Raw genomic sequence first — 19,004 nt, forward strand, 5'->3', positions numbered from 1 at the left:
CAGCAGCATACCTATTTCAGAACTAGACTAGTGGAGATAATGGTGACACTGGATACACTGAAGTAATGATTTTTCTTGTTAGGCCCTGGATCTGAACCTCGAGGACCTGAATTTGACTAGTTTTGGTCTGATGGATACCACACTGGAGGAGGTTTTTCTGAAGGTTTCTGAAGAAGATCAGTCTTTGGAGAACAGTGACATAGGTAGATATGGAAGAACTAATGTCTGGCATCATTTACTGTCCATTGATTGACTTGCTACATTTAATCCCAGTTGGTTAATTGAACAAGGAGAAACAGCTGCAAGTAGCCAAAATGGCTTCCAAATTCAATCAGCAACAACAAAATCTTGCATTTAAACCGCACCTTTAAAGCAGAAGAATGTTCCAAGGTGCTTTGCAGAGATGTAAGGAAACTGGAACAAAGTAGCTCTTGATCTAATGAGCAGTGTTGACCAGCTTTTTGTTCCCCCAATACTTTTCTCTCTTCTTCTGCAGCCACTCAATCATGCTGGGGTCTGGTTACACAGGAGCTAGCTTACCCTCAGTTATCTGAGTTATCAGTTCATGTGTAAGTCTAAGTCTCAGAGTGCTGTTGAACCATGGGGAGCATCACAGCAGAGCTCAAAGCTGTCGTCGCCCGACACACCCACAAACTATAACAGTCAGAAGTGGAAAATCTGACATATCCTTCCCAAGCCAAGGAGTTGCTAAAGGCACAGCATCCAGGATGAGATCAGCTAACTCAGCACAGATAGCAATTAAATCTGGCCTGTGTGGCTCAGTACTACATTTGCAAACTGAGTCATCAGGAGGAAACGTCTTTGATCAATGTGCCAGTTTTCTCCACTACGAAAGAGGCTTCAAAAGGCAGTAATGTACATAAATAGAGTGTTTCGGCCTCAGCCTTAGCTCAGTGGTAGCACTCGCACCTCAGAATCAGAAGACGGTAGATTCAAATCCCACTCCAGAGACTTGAGCACATAGTCTAGGCTGACACTCCAGTGCGGTACAGAGGGAGTGCTGCACTGCCGGTGGTGCCGTCTTTCAGATCAGACGTTAGACCAAGGTCCTGTCTGCCTTCCATGGCACTATTCGAAGAAGAACAGGGCAGTTCTCTGAGTCTTGACCAACATTTATCCCTCAACCCATATCACAAAACGAAGGTTATCTGGCCATTGATCTTATTGCTGTTTGTGGGACCTTGCTGTGCGCAATGCAGCCGACTTGTGGGTTATAAATTATATCCCACAACTTTTGTTGCTGTATTCTTTTAAACTTGAAAAACATGATTCGTATCTGTCCAGTCATAGCCAGAGAATCACCTGCAATGGCTTCTCTTCCTGCTCCCGCACCGTTACCTTTGGAGTTCCCCAAGGATCTATCCGTGGCCCCCCTCCTATTTCTCATCTTTATGCTGCCCCTCGGTGACATCATCCAGAAACATAATGTCAGGTTCCACACGTACGCTGATGACACCCAGCTCTACCTCACCACCACCTCTCTCGACCCCTCCACTGTCTCTGATTTGCCACACTGCTTGTCCAACAAGAGCAGAAATTTCCTCCAATTAAATATTGGGAAGACCAAAGCCATTATCTTCGGTTCCCGCCACAAACTCCGTTCCTTAGACACTGACTCCATCCCACTCCCCTGGCCGCTGTCTGAGGCTGAACCAGACCTTTCGCAATCTTGGCGTCCTACTTGACCCTGAGATGAGCTTTTGACCCCGTATCCTCTCCATCGTCTACTTCCACCTCCGTAATATCGCCCGTCTCCACCCATGCTTTAGCTCATCTGCTGCTGAAACCCTCATCCATGCCTTTGTTATCTCTAAACTCGACTAGTCCAATGCTCTCCTGGCTGGCCTCCCATCTTCCACCCCTCTGGCCTCCCATCTTCCACCCCTCCCCCCTCCACCCCCGTAAACTTGAGCTCATCCAAAACTCTGCTGCCTGTATCCTAACTTGCACCAAGTTCCGTTCACCTATTACCCCTGTGCTTGCTGAGCTACATTAGCTCCTGGTCCAGCTAAGCCTCGATTTTAAAATTCTCATCCTTGTTTTCAAATCCCTCCATGGCCTCTCCCCTCCCTATCTCTGTAACCTCCTTCAGCCCTGCAACCCTCAAAGATCTCTGCGCTCCTCCAATGCTGGCCTCTTGTGCCTCCCCGATTTTAATTGCTTCATCATTGGTGGCTGTGCCTTCATCTGCCTAGGTCCTGAGCTCTGGAAGTCCCTCCCTAAACCTCTCTCTCCTCCTTTAAGACCCTTCTTAAAACCTACCTCTTTGACCAAGCTTTTGGTCACCTGTCCTAATATCTCCTTATGTGGCTCGGTATACGCTCCTGTGAAGTGCCTTGGGACGTTTTACTATGTTAAAGGTGCTATATAATTGCAAGTTGTTGTTGTTGAGAGTCTCAGAAAGAAATGTCTGTGTGTCTGGATATCTGTGATGTATAAAATATGTTTGTCTGATTTTCTCTTTTGTTTCCTCTGCAAGAATTTAAAATGCAGAGTTATGAATTTAATGTAATGTGCCCTTGTTTCAGAAAGAAACATGTAGTTGGTAATTATGAAATTATGCACATGTAATATTCCATATAAATCCTATTAAGGCTTCCCAATGTAAAAGTTAGAATTGAACCTGTTGGAATAGAAACTGTTTCCAGTGGCAGGAGGGTCGGTAACTAGAGGACACAGATTTAAGATAATTGGCAAAAAAGCCTGGGGGAAGTTGAGGAGAATTTTTTTTACGCAGCGAGTTGTTATGATCTGGAATGTGCTGCCTGAAAGGCTGGTGGAAGCAGATTTAATAATAACTTTCAAAAGGGAATTGGATGTATACTTAAAAAAGAAAAATTTGCATGGCTATGGGGAAAAAGCAGGGGAGTGGGACTAATTGGATAGCTCTTTCAAAGAGCTGGCACAGGCACGATGGGCCGAATGGGCCCCCTTCTGTGCTGTATGATTCTATTACCCTATGATTCTATGAATTCTGATAGAACAAAATACTTCTGGAATAAGTATTTTGGGCATTTTCAAATAGTTACACTGTAGAATGACCATAAATATATACCCTAGATTGTGAAATTATATGGGTTATTTATATTGACAGGAGATCTCTCAAATACCATGTTAACTCAGATTCAAAAGAGGGAAGATATTAATTGGACAATACAAACATATACTTTTAAGTGTCAATGGCTCTGAAATTACCCTGGGGAAACTAGTGTACAGAAGCTTACTGCATTTGTCTTAAATTCTTCTTTTGGCTGCTTCAATGGAGGAGTTGACCCATTTATTTTAAACAAGTTAATATCTCCACTAATATAGTGACGAGAGGAATTTCAGATGGCTCAGTTAAGCATTTGTGCCCTAATATTGCACAGTGCAGTTTCAGACCCAAAGTATATCGATGAGCTGTTCATGCAACATGTGGGTCAATCAACAAGCCATGCACACCGTTTCTCCCGCATGAAGAGTTTCCAGTCCCGGACCTACTGAAAGAGGCAACAAATGCAGGGAAGGAGGGAGGGAAATTGTGAGGGTGAACCAGCAATAAATACTCCCACACTCTGCCTTTAGCTACCAGCCACCCAGCTGTTCTTTTTCCCCACTCACCCCGCCTACAAAAAGCAAGGAAAGTTGTGAAGACAAGATGGATTGTTAATAAAGCTGCAAGGTAAGTGGAAGTATTTGGCATTTCTCAAAATGTACAAAGTTTGTTTTTGATTTCTCGAAGATGACAAAGATTCAGGGAAGGAGGCCTTGCAGACACCACAGACTGACAGTAAAAATGTCCGCCAAAAAGACACCCCTCAACAAGAGAGTACGCACAAGCTGAAAGTGAATGTGAGCAATTTGGTCACCTGTGCCAGGCTAAGCCAATCCCAGTCCTCTGTGCATTCCTCCTCTTCTGTTGGTTCTGTTCGAGGTGATGAAATGGTTGGTTATTCTGAATTCTATGGAGACTACACACCGCTCTTCGATAACCTGAACGATCCAGACAACCTCAGTTTACAAGGTATCTCAACAACCGAAGTTAAAACTGCATTTTGTCTGTCGTGTTTCCTATATTTCTAGAGAAGTGGGAAATGGCCAAAGGAGATAGGGGACTTGAATGGACATATCTGAGCCAGTAGATTGAAAAGCTAACTCTTTGGCTATCTTAAGGAGTCTAGTAAATCTTTTTGCTATATTTCGAGAAGAGTGTTGAAATTAGGGGAGGCATGCCTCAACTCTAGCGAATTTACTCCATTTTGATATTCGTCAAATCCCTATTCCTGAATGTAAAGAATAACTATACCAAATGCTTGCTCAGGTGTGGCCATCAGACCAAGAATTGTTAGAGCAGACACTCTAAACTGATACCACCATTGACGCTGGTTAGGCAGCATGTCCAGGCTAACAGCGGAGGTTTACATATTTAATGTTTCAAGCATGAAAACAGATGTACACGTTTTATCTTATTTTTATTTCTGGCTTCGGAAACATGCAGCTCTTCTTGGTTTAATGGTATATGTGCAGATCATTTTTTTAATTTCCTGGCCAGAGAGTTGAGGAATAACCAGCTCTCAGATCTTTGCCAATGTCACTGGGTCTCTGTTTGGAATGCATGCAGCAGAAGCCTGAGCCCAACTCTCCCTCCGAGGTTTCTACGCCGGGAAGGTGTTATGTTGCTTCACCCAGAAAACAAAATGGGAACTGACGCAGAGTCTTTTGCCACTGACTTGCTTCCCACTTCTCTGAATAAATTTTGGGTTTGATGTATTCTGGAACTGGCTGTGAAAAGCTTCTGTGCTCTTTGAAGGGTCAGTGTGCCTTTCCTGCCTCTAACAGACTGGTGTTTAATATTGCTGCTTGGCTATTGTACCCTGCTATTACTGTCTCCTATTTTAGTGCCGTGGAGATGCCAGTTAATATGCTACTGTATTTAACAACGTTAGTGTTATTTTGCAGTTCTGTTGTTTCATAGAATCTTCCAGCACAGAAAGAGGCCATTTGGCCCATCACTCCTGTGCTGGCCCTTTGAAAGAATTATCCAATTAATCCCACTCCCCTGCTCTTTCCCCATATCCGTGCAAATGTTTTCCTTTTCAAGTATATACCCTTTCTCTGTCTAATTGTATTTCATGTTTCTCCATCCATGACCTGTTATAAATGACCAATGTTTTCTACATTTTCAAAGGAATCCACCTGTAAACCAATAAAAAATTACCCCCAGGCAGGACTATTGTAGTTTGTAAGTCTGATATGTGGGACAACATGATCAGTGAGTCTGCTGCACTTGTTAACACCAGCATCAGCACCAAGCTGCATCTGCATTCTGGGAACCTTTCCAACAGCTTTACTCATTTGCAAGACCTATGTCCCACATTTTTACTTCCAGGCCCATACATGAAAAGAAGAAATGACACAGTAGTGTGATATAATTAATCGGTCACAATAAAAATTGGCTTCAATTATATTGAAACATTTTTCCTATCAAACCTATGCCTACCTTGGAGAATACTCTTCTGCTCAGTTCAGAAACTCTATTATATTGTATTGGCCTATGGCTCTCTACCCTTGGCTGTGCTTTATTGCAGAGTTGGCATTTGTATGCAAAATGCTAAGCAGTGTAATAATTGCCTCATTATCTTTATAAAAACCTATTCTATGGAGGTTGACTACACAAATTTCACAGTGAATGGAATACAGATTTTGCCATTCCAGACTCATCTCTTTACATTTTTTTTATATACTCCTTCAGCTTGTAAGATCATATTTTCATTCTCTATGGTTTCGCCCCTCCCTGTCTCTGTAACCTCCCACAGCCCTGCAACCCTCTGAGATTGCTGCGCTCCTCCAATTCTGACCCCTTGCACAGCCTCGATTTTAATGGCTCCACCATTGGTGGCCTAAGTCCTAAGCTCTGGAATTTCCTCCCTAAACCTCTACGCCTCTCTATCTCTCTCTCCTCCTTTGAGATGCTCCTTAAAACCTACCTCTTTGACCAAGCTGTCCTAATATCTCCTTATATGGCTCGGCGTCAAATTTTGTTTGAAAACACTCCTGTGAAGCACCTTGGCCCGTTTTACTACATTAAAGGCACTATATAAATGCAAGTTGTTGTTGTTGATTCCTTTCGGCTGAAGAATTCAGAACATTTTAAATAAGATGTTATGAAACTTTGAACCTTGTAGCATTTTTTTTTAAAAAGAACTTCAATTCAAATTTGGCCGATTAGCCGAGAGTCAACAGTGTTCAGCGTTGGCTCGTTATACAGTACTGCACTTTGTCGAAGGCGTGATCTCATTATGGTAATGTAGCCATGTTTATAAACCAACACAGTTGGGAGATGGAGACCCATCTTGAGGGAAAGCATGCTATTAAGGAAGAGGAGGGGGCATGGCAGAGAATAGAAGCCATTGATGGAGTTGCAATGGCTGCCTTTAGACGAGTAGTAATGGAATCATGCAAGGATAGTACCGCACAGCTGAATTTGAACCCAGGTCCCAGAGATGAAATAAACAGTGTACTAATCCACTCCACTGCTCACCTTTGCTGATTGACGGCACTGTATGGGGGGATGGCAAAGTCACCTGTGTTCAACAGCGCAGGTCAAACAATCTGAAGGTGAAAGCTGCGTTGTTGAACTTCTGTTGGATAGTTTGCAGCCTGAAAATTAGTTCATAAGGAATTGGGTATGCATGAATGTAAAGTCATCGATGACCCAACAGCTCCCCAGGTGCTTGAGGACACTGTGGTGGGTCATCAAAATATGCTCACCTTGTGCCATTGCCTAGCCATGATCAAATATTTCTCAGCCATGGGTAGGGTCTGTTGAAAGAGAAGTAATGCCTAGTGTAGCACTTTGAGTATTAATGCTCTCTAATCTTGTGTAGCACTTGGAGTATTAATGCTCTTTAACCTAAATAAGAACATAAGAAATAGGAGCAGGAGTAGGCCAATCAGCCCCTCGAGCCTGCTCCGCCATTCAATAAGATCATGGCTGATCTGGTCCTAACCTCAAATCTAAATTCATGTCCAATTTCCTGCCCGCTCCCCGTAACCCCTAATTCCCTTTACTTCTAGGAAACTGTCTATTTCTGTTTTAAATTTATTTAATGATGTAGCTTCCACAGCTTCCTGGGGCAGCAAATTCCACAGACCCACCACCCTCTGAGTGAAGAAGTTTCTCCTCATCTCAGTTTTGAAAGAGCAGCCCCTTATTCTAAGATTATGCCCCCTAGTTCTAGTTTCACCCATCCTTGGGAACATCCTTACCGCATCCACCCGATCAAGCCCCTTCACAATCTTATATGTTTCAATAAGATCGCCTCTCATTCTTCTGAACTCCAATGAGTAGAGTCCCAATCGACTCAACCTCTCCTCATATGTCCGCCCCCTCATCCCCGGGATTAACCGAGTGAACCTTCTTTTTACTGCCTCGAGAGCAAGTATGTCTTTTCTTAAGTATGGACACCAAAACTGTATGCAGTATTCCAGGTGCGGTCTCACCAATACCTTATATAACTGCAGCAATACCTCCCTGTTTTTATATTCTATCCCCCTAGCAATAAAAGCCAACAATCCGTTGGCCTTCTTGATCACCTGCTGCACCTGCATGCTAACCTTTTGATTTTCTTGCACTAGGACCCCCAGATCCCTTTGTACTGCAGTACTTTCCAGTTTCTCGCCATTGAGATAATAACTTGCTCTCTGATTTTTCCTGCCAAAGTGCATAACCTCACATTTTCCAACATTGTATTGCATCTGCCAAATCTCCGCCCACTCACCCAGCCTGTCTATATCCCCTTGTAGGTTTTTTATGTCCTCCTCACTCTCTACTTTCCCTCCCATCTTTGTATCATCTGCAAACTTTGATATATTACACTTGGTCCCCTCCTCCAAATCGTTAATATAGATTGTAAAGAGTTGGGGACCCAGCACCGACCCCTGCGGAACACCACTGGCTACAGGTTGCCAGTCCGAGAATGAACCATTTATCCCAACTCTCTGTTTCCTGTTAGATAACCAATCCTCCACCATGCCAGAATATTACCCGCAATCCAGTGATTCTTTATCTTGAGCAATAATCTTTTATGTGGCACCTTGTCGAATGCCTTCTGGAAGTCTAAATACACTACGTCCACTGGTTCCCCTTTATCCACTCTGTACGTTATATCCTCAAAGAACTCAAGCAAATTTGTCAGACATGACTTCCCCTTCGTAAAGCCATGCTGACTTTGTGCTATTAAATTATGTTTATCCAAATGTTCTGCTACTGTCTCCTTAATAATAGACTCCAAAATTTTACCCACCACAGATGTTAAGCTAACTGGTCTATAATTTCCAGCCTTCTGCCTACTACCCTTTTTAAATAACGGTGTTACATTAGCAGTTTTCCAATCTGCCGGGACCTTTGCCGAGTCCAGAGAATTTTGGAAAATTATTACCAAAGCATCCACAATCCCTACTGCCACTTCCCTCAAGACCCTGGGATGTAAGCCATCAGGTCCAGGGGATTTATCCGCCTTGAGTCCCATTAATTTACTGAGTACCAATTCCTTAGTGATTTTAATCGTATTTAGCTCCTCCCCCCTAGAGCCCCCCGTTTGTCCACTGTTGGGATATTCTTAGTGTCCTCTACCGTAAAGACTGAAACAAAATATTTGTTCAGCATTTTTGCCATCTCCATGTTTCCCACCATTAATTTCCCGGTCTCATCCTCTAAGGGACCTACGTTTGCCTTAGCCACCCTTTTCCTTTTTATATAACTGTAGAAACTCTTGCTATCTGTTTTTATATTTTTTGCTAATTTATTTTCATAATCTATCTTCCCTTTCTTAATCAATCCTTTCGTTACTTTTTGCTGTCTTTTGAAGACTTCCCAATCTTCTATCCTCCCACTAAGTTTGGCTACCTTATATGTCCTTGTTTTTAGTCGGATACTATCCTTAATTTCTTTACTTAGCCACGGATGGCTGTCATTTCTTTTACACCCTTTTTTCCTCAGTGGAATATTTTTTTTTTTGAAAGTTGTAGAATAACTCCTTAAATGAACACCACTGTTCATGTACCGTCTTACCCTTTAATCTATTTTCCCAGTCCACTTTAATCAATTCCGCTCTCATACTGTATAAAAGAAATGATTTCAAAAATACAATTATATATGTTTCGCTTATCTTGTAAGAAATAATCGCTCATTTTCCCCCTTGTATCCTGCTATTTATGATCTTCTCTTGCACTCAGAGGTTTCCTAGTGACATACTTCACTGATGTGGGTCCCGAGTTCATCCCAAAGAGTATTCATGGCTCAGGTATTTTCCCCAGATCAGCATTAGGGCTTGTCCAGAGCTTCATCAATGCAGGGCTCTTGGATGAGTGCAGAATGCATCAGTAAGCTTTGTCATCAAAGGACTCTGAACTGGAGAAGAGATTCAGTACTGTATAAAAGAAAAGATTTTGGTTCTCCCCCCAGACTCTCACTAAATTATGACGGTGAGCAGTTAAGCCGTAGAGATCAGCACAGCCCCAGGTTTGATTCCTCTCAGCCACAGTAGCAGTAGGGCCACGATAATTGCGTTAAGCATTCCTGAAGAAATGGAAAATCGACCAGCGTTCTCACTCTTAATTGGCATGCATTGCCGACCCTTGCTAGAAGTATGTATGTGTGGGTATTGGGTGAGGAGAAGATCATGTCCCTGCTCCCCCCTTCATCTCTCATGGTCAAGTAGCCCACTGACACTCGGGCCTCGATATCCCTTTCCCCCCCCCCCCCAAGCCCCAATCTCTCGCTCACTCCCTCCCAATTGCCGGGGACCGTCCCCAAGGGTCCCCAGCTGCGGCCTCCTGACGCTGGTTTTCCTGCCCGGCAGCCGGCCAGCCTGTCGATTTGACCAGCTGCCGGGCGGGATACGGAAGAAAATAATTATAATGAGGTCCTGCCGTTAAATTCGGCAGGATCTTCGTGCCTTGCTGGGTTTTCCAGTGCTACTGCGCAGCCTCCCCGTAATATCAGGGCCTTAATATTTAGATTCACAGATGAAAAATGACTGGAGGATAGCTGACCCCCATTGGATGTGTGGTAGCAAGGAGTGAACACCTTCTGGAATGGAGCACAAAAGATGTTGTGGATGGGAGTGGAAGATTTGGACAGTTGTAATTGTATCTTGAAAGCTGATGAGATACTTGAATACACAAACATTTAATCATTCAAACCAATGTAAACACCTGCAAAGATTATTCAACACTAACGTTAAAAATTCAGTTATTGGCAGAAAGCTGCCATATATATATTATATATATCTGTGGTCAGTTAGAAAGATTAGACTGCATGCAGGTACTATTCACTAAACTTGGCAGACTGGCAAAGTATTGCTTTTAGAGAATTAAGTTGCAAGAACTTTAGCATCCTGTTATTGACCTGTAATTGGTTTTAAGTATTGCACTGCACTGCTGTTGATGGAACTTATTCCAAATTGCTCTTCTTTCCTTAATGTCCACATTGCTCCTATGATTCTACCTTTCCATTGGAACAGAGAAGGCCAAGAGGAGTTCAAGCAAACCCAGCTCAGACCTTGGACTAGCCCAAGGTGTGGGTTTCCATTCAAGTCGATGGAATGCACACAAACAGTACTGGTAAATGTCACTGGAATGGAAATGAAAACATGAAATGTTGGTCTCGCTGATGGTACAAATAACCCATAAAATCAAGGATATTTATCCAAGATATTTACTATCTTAAAATATAGCTGAGGGGAGAGGAAGTCTTTTGAACAGAAATTGCCATCATAAAAAAGATTTAAAAACTCAGATTTTCATTTTGCTGTAGTCAATTAGAAATATCCCCAAATGCTGATCTGTTTCCTGTTTTCTTCTCTTGTCATCCACAGCAGAACCAGAACCAGAACTGAAGAGCTTTGTCCTGGAGGGTCAAGGAAGTTTCAAACTGGAGGGCTCCTGGTTGAAACTGTGCCAGTTCTACGGGCTGATAGTGAAGCGTTACCACTGTGCCAAACGCAACACTAAGAGTCTTTTCTCTCAGATCCTGCTCCCAGCGTTCTTTGTGTGTGTGGCAATGACGGTGGCGCTTTCAGTGCCTGAAATAGGTATTGCAATTCAAAGTGTATGAGTAATGATGCAATGCGTTGACGGGATGATAAAAAAAACTTAGTAGACTCTTTTGATCAGAGCTGTGATTTATACTTTGGGAGTGCCATCTTATACGACTCCCAGTGTATTTTAACCTATGGAATATATATCTAATTTATTTTCATCTTAACAGGTGACTTGCCTCCTCTGATTCTTTCTCCATCTCAGTACCACAACTATACACAACCACGAGGAAACTTTATACCATACGCAGACGAAGAGAGAAATGAGTACAGGTATGAGACTAAAAGGGACCTTTAATACCACTCGTCGTGGCAAAACGTATTACAAGATGTTACAGGAAATGGGGAGAACATAAAGTTTCAGGAAATATAGAATGAGAAAAGATCATTTAGCTCAACAAATCCTGCTTCTTCCACAGTCCATGTATAATTTGCTCTATTAAGAATTGTGCTCAACTTATCCAATCCAATTTGAGGGGTTTGAGCAACCTCAGGTCAAGTCTCCATTAAATTTTTCCCAAAATCCCAAGTAGGACTCAAGGATATCAATCTAACATTGCAGCCTGCATTATTCAACTCTGACCACTTACATTGCACAAAAATGACTTTTCATTAGTCCCTGTAACTCAGGAATCTTATGTTCTGCTGAAGATCTGATTGTCAAATGTCCTCCACTCGTATGTCATGCACTGAAGAGTATATAACCTGGTAAAATGTAGAAAATAAACTATAATAGTGCTGTTTATCTTCAAGTCAAGTGGCACAGTTAGCTATAATTCAGTATGTATTTCATCACAATGCCTCTGCCTTGCAAATGCACCAAATAGAATTAGGGTCACTGGAAGATGGAAGCCATATTTTTATTCACAACATCCACGGTCATGCTGTCCAGGACGATTGTACCGTGCCACGCTTCCAGCTAAAATCATCCTGCTCCGCTTTCTGACTCATCCCTCACCACCACTCCCAGCTCCCACTCGTGCTGCTGCCATTCTGGAGAACTGAACACATCTGCACCCTGTGGATGGGAATTCCGGATCTCGCCACAGCTTTGTGTGACCAGGAATTTCCACCCATGGCGTGCAGCAAAACTCGATCACCTGGAGCAACAGCAACGTCAGACAGGGACCAAGATCTTGGGGAGGGGGAAGGGAAAAGTCAATAGAGCAGATTTCACTTGACTACAGAACTCTTAATTTACATCTCCTGGAATACAAATATAATAAAAGTTGAAACACTTTGCTAACTCTACTGATGCAAACCTGGTCTAGCGTCTGAAACACGGATTTTAAACATGAGGTTTAATCCAACCTCGGGGAGCTTTCAGCTGTTTGCACGTACATCAATGGAACCAGAAGAACTGAAAAATTGGCGGAAAGCTGCCACATATATATCTCTGACTGGTCTTGGGGCTGTCAATTGACCCCTATTCCTAGAGACACCCGAGGGAATATCTTCCCACAATAAAAAGGAAAGGAAAGGACTTGAATAAAGCACCATTCATGACCTCAGCAAGTCCTAAAGTGCTTTACTGCCAATGAAGTGCCTTTAAAGTGTAGTCATTGCACAATATGCACCAGGTTACTTACTCTTCCGTCTCTGTGTTAGGTCAAAGCAGTCCAGTTTCTGGTTGGCGTGAGGTCACAGCACAAAATTTGCCCAATTCTTAAAAAAAAATTAGCAGACTCACTCAGAGAGGCTAATGTAGGAAATGAAAAATGTTACATTAGTGTAATAGAGGACATTCTTCCAAGATTGGAATCAGTGGATTTGTTGGGGCAGAGTATAGAATGATTGATTCCACACTTGATTGGTGCTTTTTCTGAACAGGCAGTGGTTAATGTTGAAACTGGGTGGGAAATAATGCAACAGTATTGCATCCCCAGCAACCACATTTTGAAGAAAATTCAATAAACATTTGTGTTTTTGTTTGTTTTTTGAATATAACATTGTTTTTATTCCAATATAGGATAAAGTTATCACCTGATGCCAGTCCCCAGCAGTTGGCAAACACCTTCTATCTACCCTCAGGGATTGGTGCTACCTGTGTACTGAAGACTCCATACAACAGCACATTAGACCAGCTGGTACAGACCCTCAATCTCTCAACCAGCGAAACCAAGATGCTGGCCTCCAAATACTTTGACTCAATGTGTCTGGACTCGTTCACTCAAGGCCTCCCGCTCTCGAATTTTGTCCCGTTGCCCCCTTCACCTGCTCCATCAGATTTTCCCGACACGGGACTCGACGAAGGAACGCACACATGGAATTTGACAACATCACCCGTTACGATGAAAGGTGTGCAATTTAGCGAGATACAGTAATGGAAGGGCCCTTTGAGTTAGCAAATGTTTTATGGCAATATAGCCATCTCCACCAATATTTGAAGCCAGATTTTACAAAATTATTTAATATTCTTAAATGGGATATAAACTTAATAGATACACTCAAAATAGACTACCAAGAATCATCATGATTGTGTTTCTCAAGATATTTTTGCCCAGTCCTCCTTTGGCATCCCCCCACACTCCATACCAAATGGAGAGGCTAAAGACCAAAATGAGAGATAGAAAGCACAGCCATTGGATTAAGGACCTACATAAAATATAAATGGGCGTGAGTCTACAACACAAACATGCCCACAAATTGGCACAAAGATTGTCGTCTCACCAACCTATAAGCCTATAAGATTGGCTGATGTGGGAAAATTTATACTTGTCTGTTAGGGGCTACTCTCCAGAGACTGGGGCTTAAGTATGTGCTGGGAAGAATAAAAGCCACTTTAGTTCCATTTGACCTATGCTGTCACTGGTCTCGGGCTGTTTGATGTTTGGGACGATTTGGAATTGGCTGCCCAATTTCTGAATAAATACAGAAGTTACTGTAATTACATCTCTCACAATGAAATCCCTCATTGTTCAAGTATTGTCTTTATCAACAGGAAGCAAGGGTTTAACATGCCATCAAATCGGTTAAGCACCCACGATGTTCCAGTTCCTGAGAACCCACCCCTTTCTCCCCAGCATCCCTGACTTTGGGATTCATTCTCTCGTTACTGCCTTACATTTTGTTTTGTACTCTTTCTACATGAGATCATTGGAGATTAAACATGAGTCAATATAAGCCTTGCTTTAGTGATCTCAAAGTGAGTAATATTTAAATAAGATCCACTTACTGATGCCTTTGCTGTCACTTGTTCTGATCATGAGCATCTCCCTCACATGATGGGATACTAACCCAGCACCAGTCTTACCTGGAAGGATGGATCTGTTTCTTTCAGACACAGACCCTTCACAAGCTAAACAGTAATTAAATATATGGGCCTTTGATTATTCCCAAACTGACAAACCAGAAGGGTTTGTTTTTTCTTTGATACCTCCTCTCCGAGCAAATTTCTTTTTCTGGTTATGTCTCTGTGAAGCGCCTTGGGATGTTTTTCTAGGTTAAAGGTGCTATATAAAGCAAGTTGCTGTTGAAAGAAAGCTCCTGGAATGTTTGTCAATCTTGTGTTGCTCAGGAAAGGAATAATGCTTTAAATATTGTCTTCAGAGCTCTGGACAAAGACTTAGATTGACTCCAGTCACGAAGAATCGGTTTTCAGATTTACTGGAGGTGAAATTATTCTTCAATGGAAAAGAAAATCAGGCCAGGTGCTAATCGGGCTGCTGATTCACTATAGCCCATTTTGCACTCTCATCTAAGACTAATTTTACCCCTACTGTCTTTCAATTCCATCTATCCCTTGTGTGTCAGGTCCACTGTATTAAAATTGGCTAGCTAGATGGTGAAGGATAGAATACTAGAGCCTGGTCTTCAGTTGCTTCCAAGCCTTTATTCACAGAGATCCACATTACCCACTGCGCACCCCCAAGATAAGCTCTCATAAATGGATACAGGAGAGTTCCCAATCGATACCCACCACCTGAATACAATTAACACTTAATTGATATAAATCATGTGGATACAATTAACACACTGTATTAAAATTGCCATAAAATACGATACAGTTCTTTTTGGGTGCTTTGGCAGATGGTTCTGGTTTTTGAGAAGGATAGACTGATAAGTGAAGATCTATCTTTTGACATCCAGAAAATCTTTTAGTCAAAAGTGAAATTCTGTTTTTTATTTGCAGCACTTTATTTGGAGCCTCAAACCTTTGTTCATCAGAGTGCATTTGGCAGCCTCTCCAGCCTTCTTACTGATGACTAGGCCTTTTGTCTACTCCACAACTCCATTGTACGATCTAAATCTGATTTGCCTTTACCTTATGTATGCTCTTTCTCAGGCTGTGTCCGCTTGTGACCTTCAGTTCTTCACACTGAAAACAGTCACGCACCTTTCAGTTAGTGAAGTTCAAGCCCTTGTAGTTAGTATTTTAACAAATTGTTTCCTTTGACACTTCTTAAATTCCTTTTGCTGTACAACCTGCTGTCAATAACGTGGCACTCAGATCAGGCTGTTCTTAAACCTCACCTGATTTTTTTTAAACCGAAGATGAGGAAAATAATTAAGCAATATGCAATGAACAGCCATCAAAGAAATTATTCTGAAAATTCGTGCTGAGCACTCGAATTGCGATTACAGATCATTTCCTTGCCTGCCACCCAGTGATAATGGTGATTTTTTTATGTCGGTGTATATGATATAATTTTCTTTTCTTGAAACTGTGTTTGTGCATCTAAAACCAAATTCCTAATTCCGTTTCTCCCCTGCACGGCCTGGTCAAGAAGACATCACTTTGATTTATAAAAATAACTGCAGTGTCAGATGAGTTTAGGTGCCGTCATGCCTGTTATAAAACAGGACTGTGCAAAACCATTTATAGAAAATAAATCAAATTTACTCGCCCATCAACTATCTTTGTAGGTTGACTTTAAGATAACCAAGTCCATTCCTTCCATATACACAGTGGAGACATAACATGGTGTAGCAAGTTCCTCTTGTGGACAGATCAGGGTAAATATCTAGCATTGTTAATACAAGTATCTACAAGATTAAAAGTAGTTAAAGAAAGAAAGACTTGCATTTATATAGCATCTTTCATGACCTCAGGATGTCTCAAAGTGCTTTACAGCCAATGACGTACATAAGAACATAAGAAATAGGAGCAGGAATAGGCCATATGGCCCCTCAAGTCTGCTCCGCCATTCAATCAGATCATGGCTGATCTTTGACCTCAATTCCACTTTCCTGCCTGATCCCCATATTCCTTGATTCCTCTAGAGTCCAAAAATCTATCTATCTCAGCATTGAATATATTCAGTGACTCAGCATCCACAGCCCTCTGGGGTAGAGAATTCCAAAGATTTTGAAGTGTAGTCACTGTTGTAATGTAGGAAACACGGCGGCCAATTTGTGCACAGCAAGGTCCCACAGACAGCAATGAGATAATGACCAGATAATCTGTTTTTTAGTGATGTTGGTTGAGGGATAAATATTGGCCAGGACACCGGGGAGAACTCCCCTGCTCTTCTTTGAATAATGCCATGGGATCTTTGACATCCACCTGAGAGGGCAGATGGGGCCTTGGTTTAATGTCTCATCTGATAGACGGCACCTCCGACAGTGCAGCACCCCCTCAGTACTGCACTGGAGTGCCAGCCTAGATTTTGTGCTCAAGTCTCTGAAGTGGAGACTTGAACCAGACAACCTTCTGACTCAGAGACGAGAGTGCTACCCATTGAGCCACAGACACCTTAACTAAGGAGCTTCTAAAATTTTGAGAGGCCAGGTTAGATTTCCAAGTCTTGACAACTTTTTTTCTTGCTACAGATAACTGGGTAAGAAACATACTTCCCTCGAACGCCACTGCCATATGTATAGAGCATTGAACATCAAAGGATTGATGTATCAAATTACCAGTCACCGCCATCTAAATGGGCTCCATTATAGGACTCATTAGCTGTGATAAAGGAACTCATACAGCTTTGATACTGTTCATTTGATTGCTGCTTCACCTGGCACCTGTGACCGGGAGTTTAACGAGGCCTTAGACAACGTTAAGTCTAAATGGGAAGCTTTGAATTTCAGTAGGTGTATTAAAAACCAAGCTGCCTTCCAAATGAATAGATGTAATATATTATTTAAGTTCTTTCCCATTGATGCCATGTAAATGTTAATACCTTATCCTGAAAAAAATTAAATATGCACAAGTTTTATGCCTAAAATAAAGGTAGTCAGGCTATATGTCAGAATCAGATCCTTGAAGAAGAAATCCTAGTGTATTGTTACTATGGATACAATATTTCATTTTAAAATATTAATATAAAAGATAAAATGCAGTTGGAAGACCTGAAAATGTTTTTGTTTTCCATCTCCAGTGCAAGTGCCCAATCTATTAGATTCCAGTCATTTTTGGACTGATTTTCAAAGGCACTTTTTCAAGCTTTTGTTTTCTCGGACTGTAGCCTGGGATTATACGCACTGTTTACTTTTCTGATCACCCATGATATTGTTACCTCCAGACTCAACTATTCCAATGCTCTCCTGGCCGGCCTGCCTTCTTCCACCCTCCGTAAACTTGAGCTCATCCAAAACTCTGATGCCCATATCCCAACTCACACCAAGTCCTTCAGCTGCCTAGGCCCTAAGCTCTGGAATTCCCTCCCTAAACCTCTCCACTACACCTCCTTTAAGACGCTCCTTAACACCTACCTCTTTGTCCAAACTCTTGGTCACCTGTCCTAATATCTCCTTATGTGGCTCGGTGTCAAATTTTGTCAGAAATTGCTCCTGTGAAGCACCTTGGGATGTTTTACTATGTTAAAGGCTCTATATAAATGCAAGTTGTTGTTGATGGATATAGGAATTTAAGTTTGAATTCACAGTTGCACCCATACTAATTGTGAGGCTGAATTTTTCTTCTAAAAAGGTGGAATTTGTCCTCCCCTTAATGTGAAACTCGGGTGCCTACATTTTGAACAAGTGATAACTTTATTGAACCGTTTCTTTTTCAGAAACATTTACATCGTCTCCTTCAGTTCCACGCCCCATCCACGAGCCCGTTAGATGCTCCTGTTCGATGCAGGGAACAGGGTTCTCCTGCCCAAGTGGGGTCGGAGGTCATCCACCGCAGAAGAAAGTAGTGACGGGCGATATTCTGGTGGATATTACGGGCCGTAATGTTTCTGAGTACATTCTGCACACTTCCGATCGCTTCAGACTTCATAGGTTTGTAGAGTTGCTGCTGTACGTCTGACTATTTATACTTCTGCAACAATAGATTGTTGGCTTATGTGTTGGGCTAAGTGACTGCTCCTGCAACTGAACTGGATGACCTGGTGAGTTAGAACGCTCTCCTCTCATTTCTGGGTTTGAATCCAGTTCACACAGATGAGATGAATATGAACCCTCAGTGCCGCTTGCAAGAATGCCCAATAAAATATACTTCAGCAGTTTAGTTGCAGTTCCAAGTGGATGTGGATGCGTGGGGCCAAACAATTCAGCATGTACTGGTACTGTAAATTGACAATTAGGTGCAGAGAAACCATGGAACTGCTAATACTGGCCCTGTCCAGATCTGTTGATCTCCCTGCATAGCGCAAGATCATTGTATCTACATAATTCGGCAGTGCTCCTGTTCTGTTGTGCATGACACGCCAGGAGCATCATGTGAGTTCAGGGCTTCAATGTCGGCACCAGCAGCATAAAGGACATAGAAGCAGGAGTAGGCCATTCAGCCCCTCGAGCTTGCTCCACCATTCTGTTAGATCATGGCTAATCTGTAGATCAATACCATTTACCTGCCTTTGCTGCATATCCCTCAATACCCTAATAAAATTCGATCAAACTCAACCTTGAGAATTTCAATTGTCGCAGCATCCACAGCCTTTTGGTGGAGAGAGTTCAAAATTTCCCCTACCCTTGTGTGGAAAAGTCCTTCCTGATTTCACTCCTAAAAGG

At 42.3% G+C, this 19,004-nt stretch overlaps 1 protein-coding gene across 1 annotated transcript in view; it reads left to right on the forward strand.

The window, feature by feature from the left end:
* The window catches only part of abca2 (ATP-binding cassette, sub-family A (ABC1), member 2), a 457,180-nt gene that overhangs the window by 363,559 nt on the left and 74,617 nt on the right, over window positions 1–19,004 (forward strand). The window contains exons 27-32 of the mRNA XM_067969563.1: window positions 83–203; window positions 3,743–4,024; window positions 10,881–11,096; window positions 11,273–11,375; window positions 13,072–13,400; window positions 18,059–18,272. Coding sequence (XP_067825664.1) covers window positions 83–203; window positions 3,743–4,024; window positions 10,881–11,096; window positions 11,273–11,375; window positions 13,072–13,400; window positions 18,059–18,272 — 1,265 coding nt within the window. The remainder of the gene's footprint in view (window positions 1–82; window positions 204–3,742; window positions 4,025–10,880; window positions 11,097–11,272; window positions 11,376–13,071; window positions 13,401–18,058; window positions 18,273–19,004) is intronic.

Source organism: Heptranchias perlo, chromosome 31 (genome assembly GCF_035084215.1).
Source record: "Heptranchias perlo isolate sHepPer1 chromosome 31, sHepPer1.hap1, whole genome shotgun sequence".
NCBI lineage: Eukaryota > Metazoa > Chordata > Chondrichthyes > Hexanchiformes > Hexanchidae > Heptranchias > Heptranchias perlo.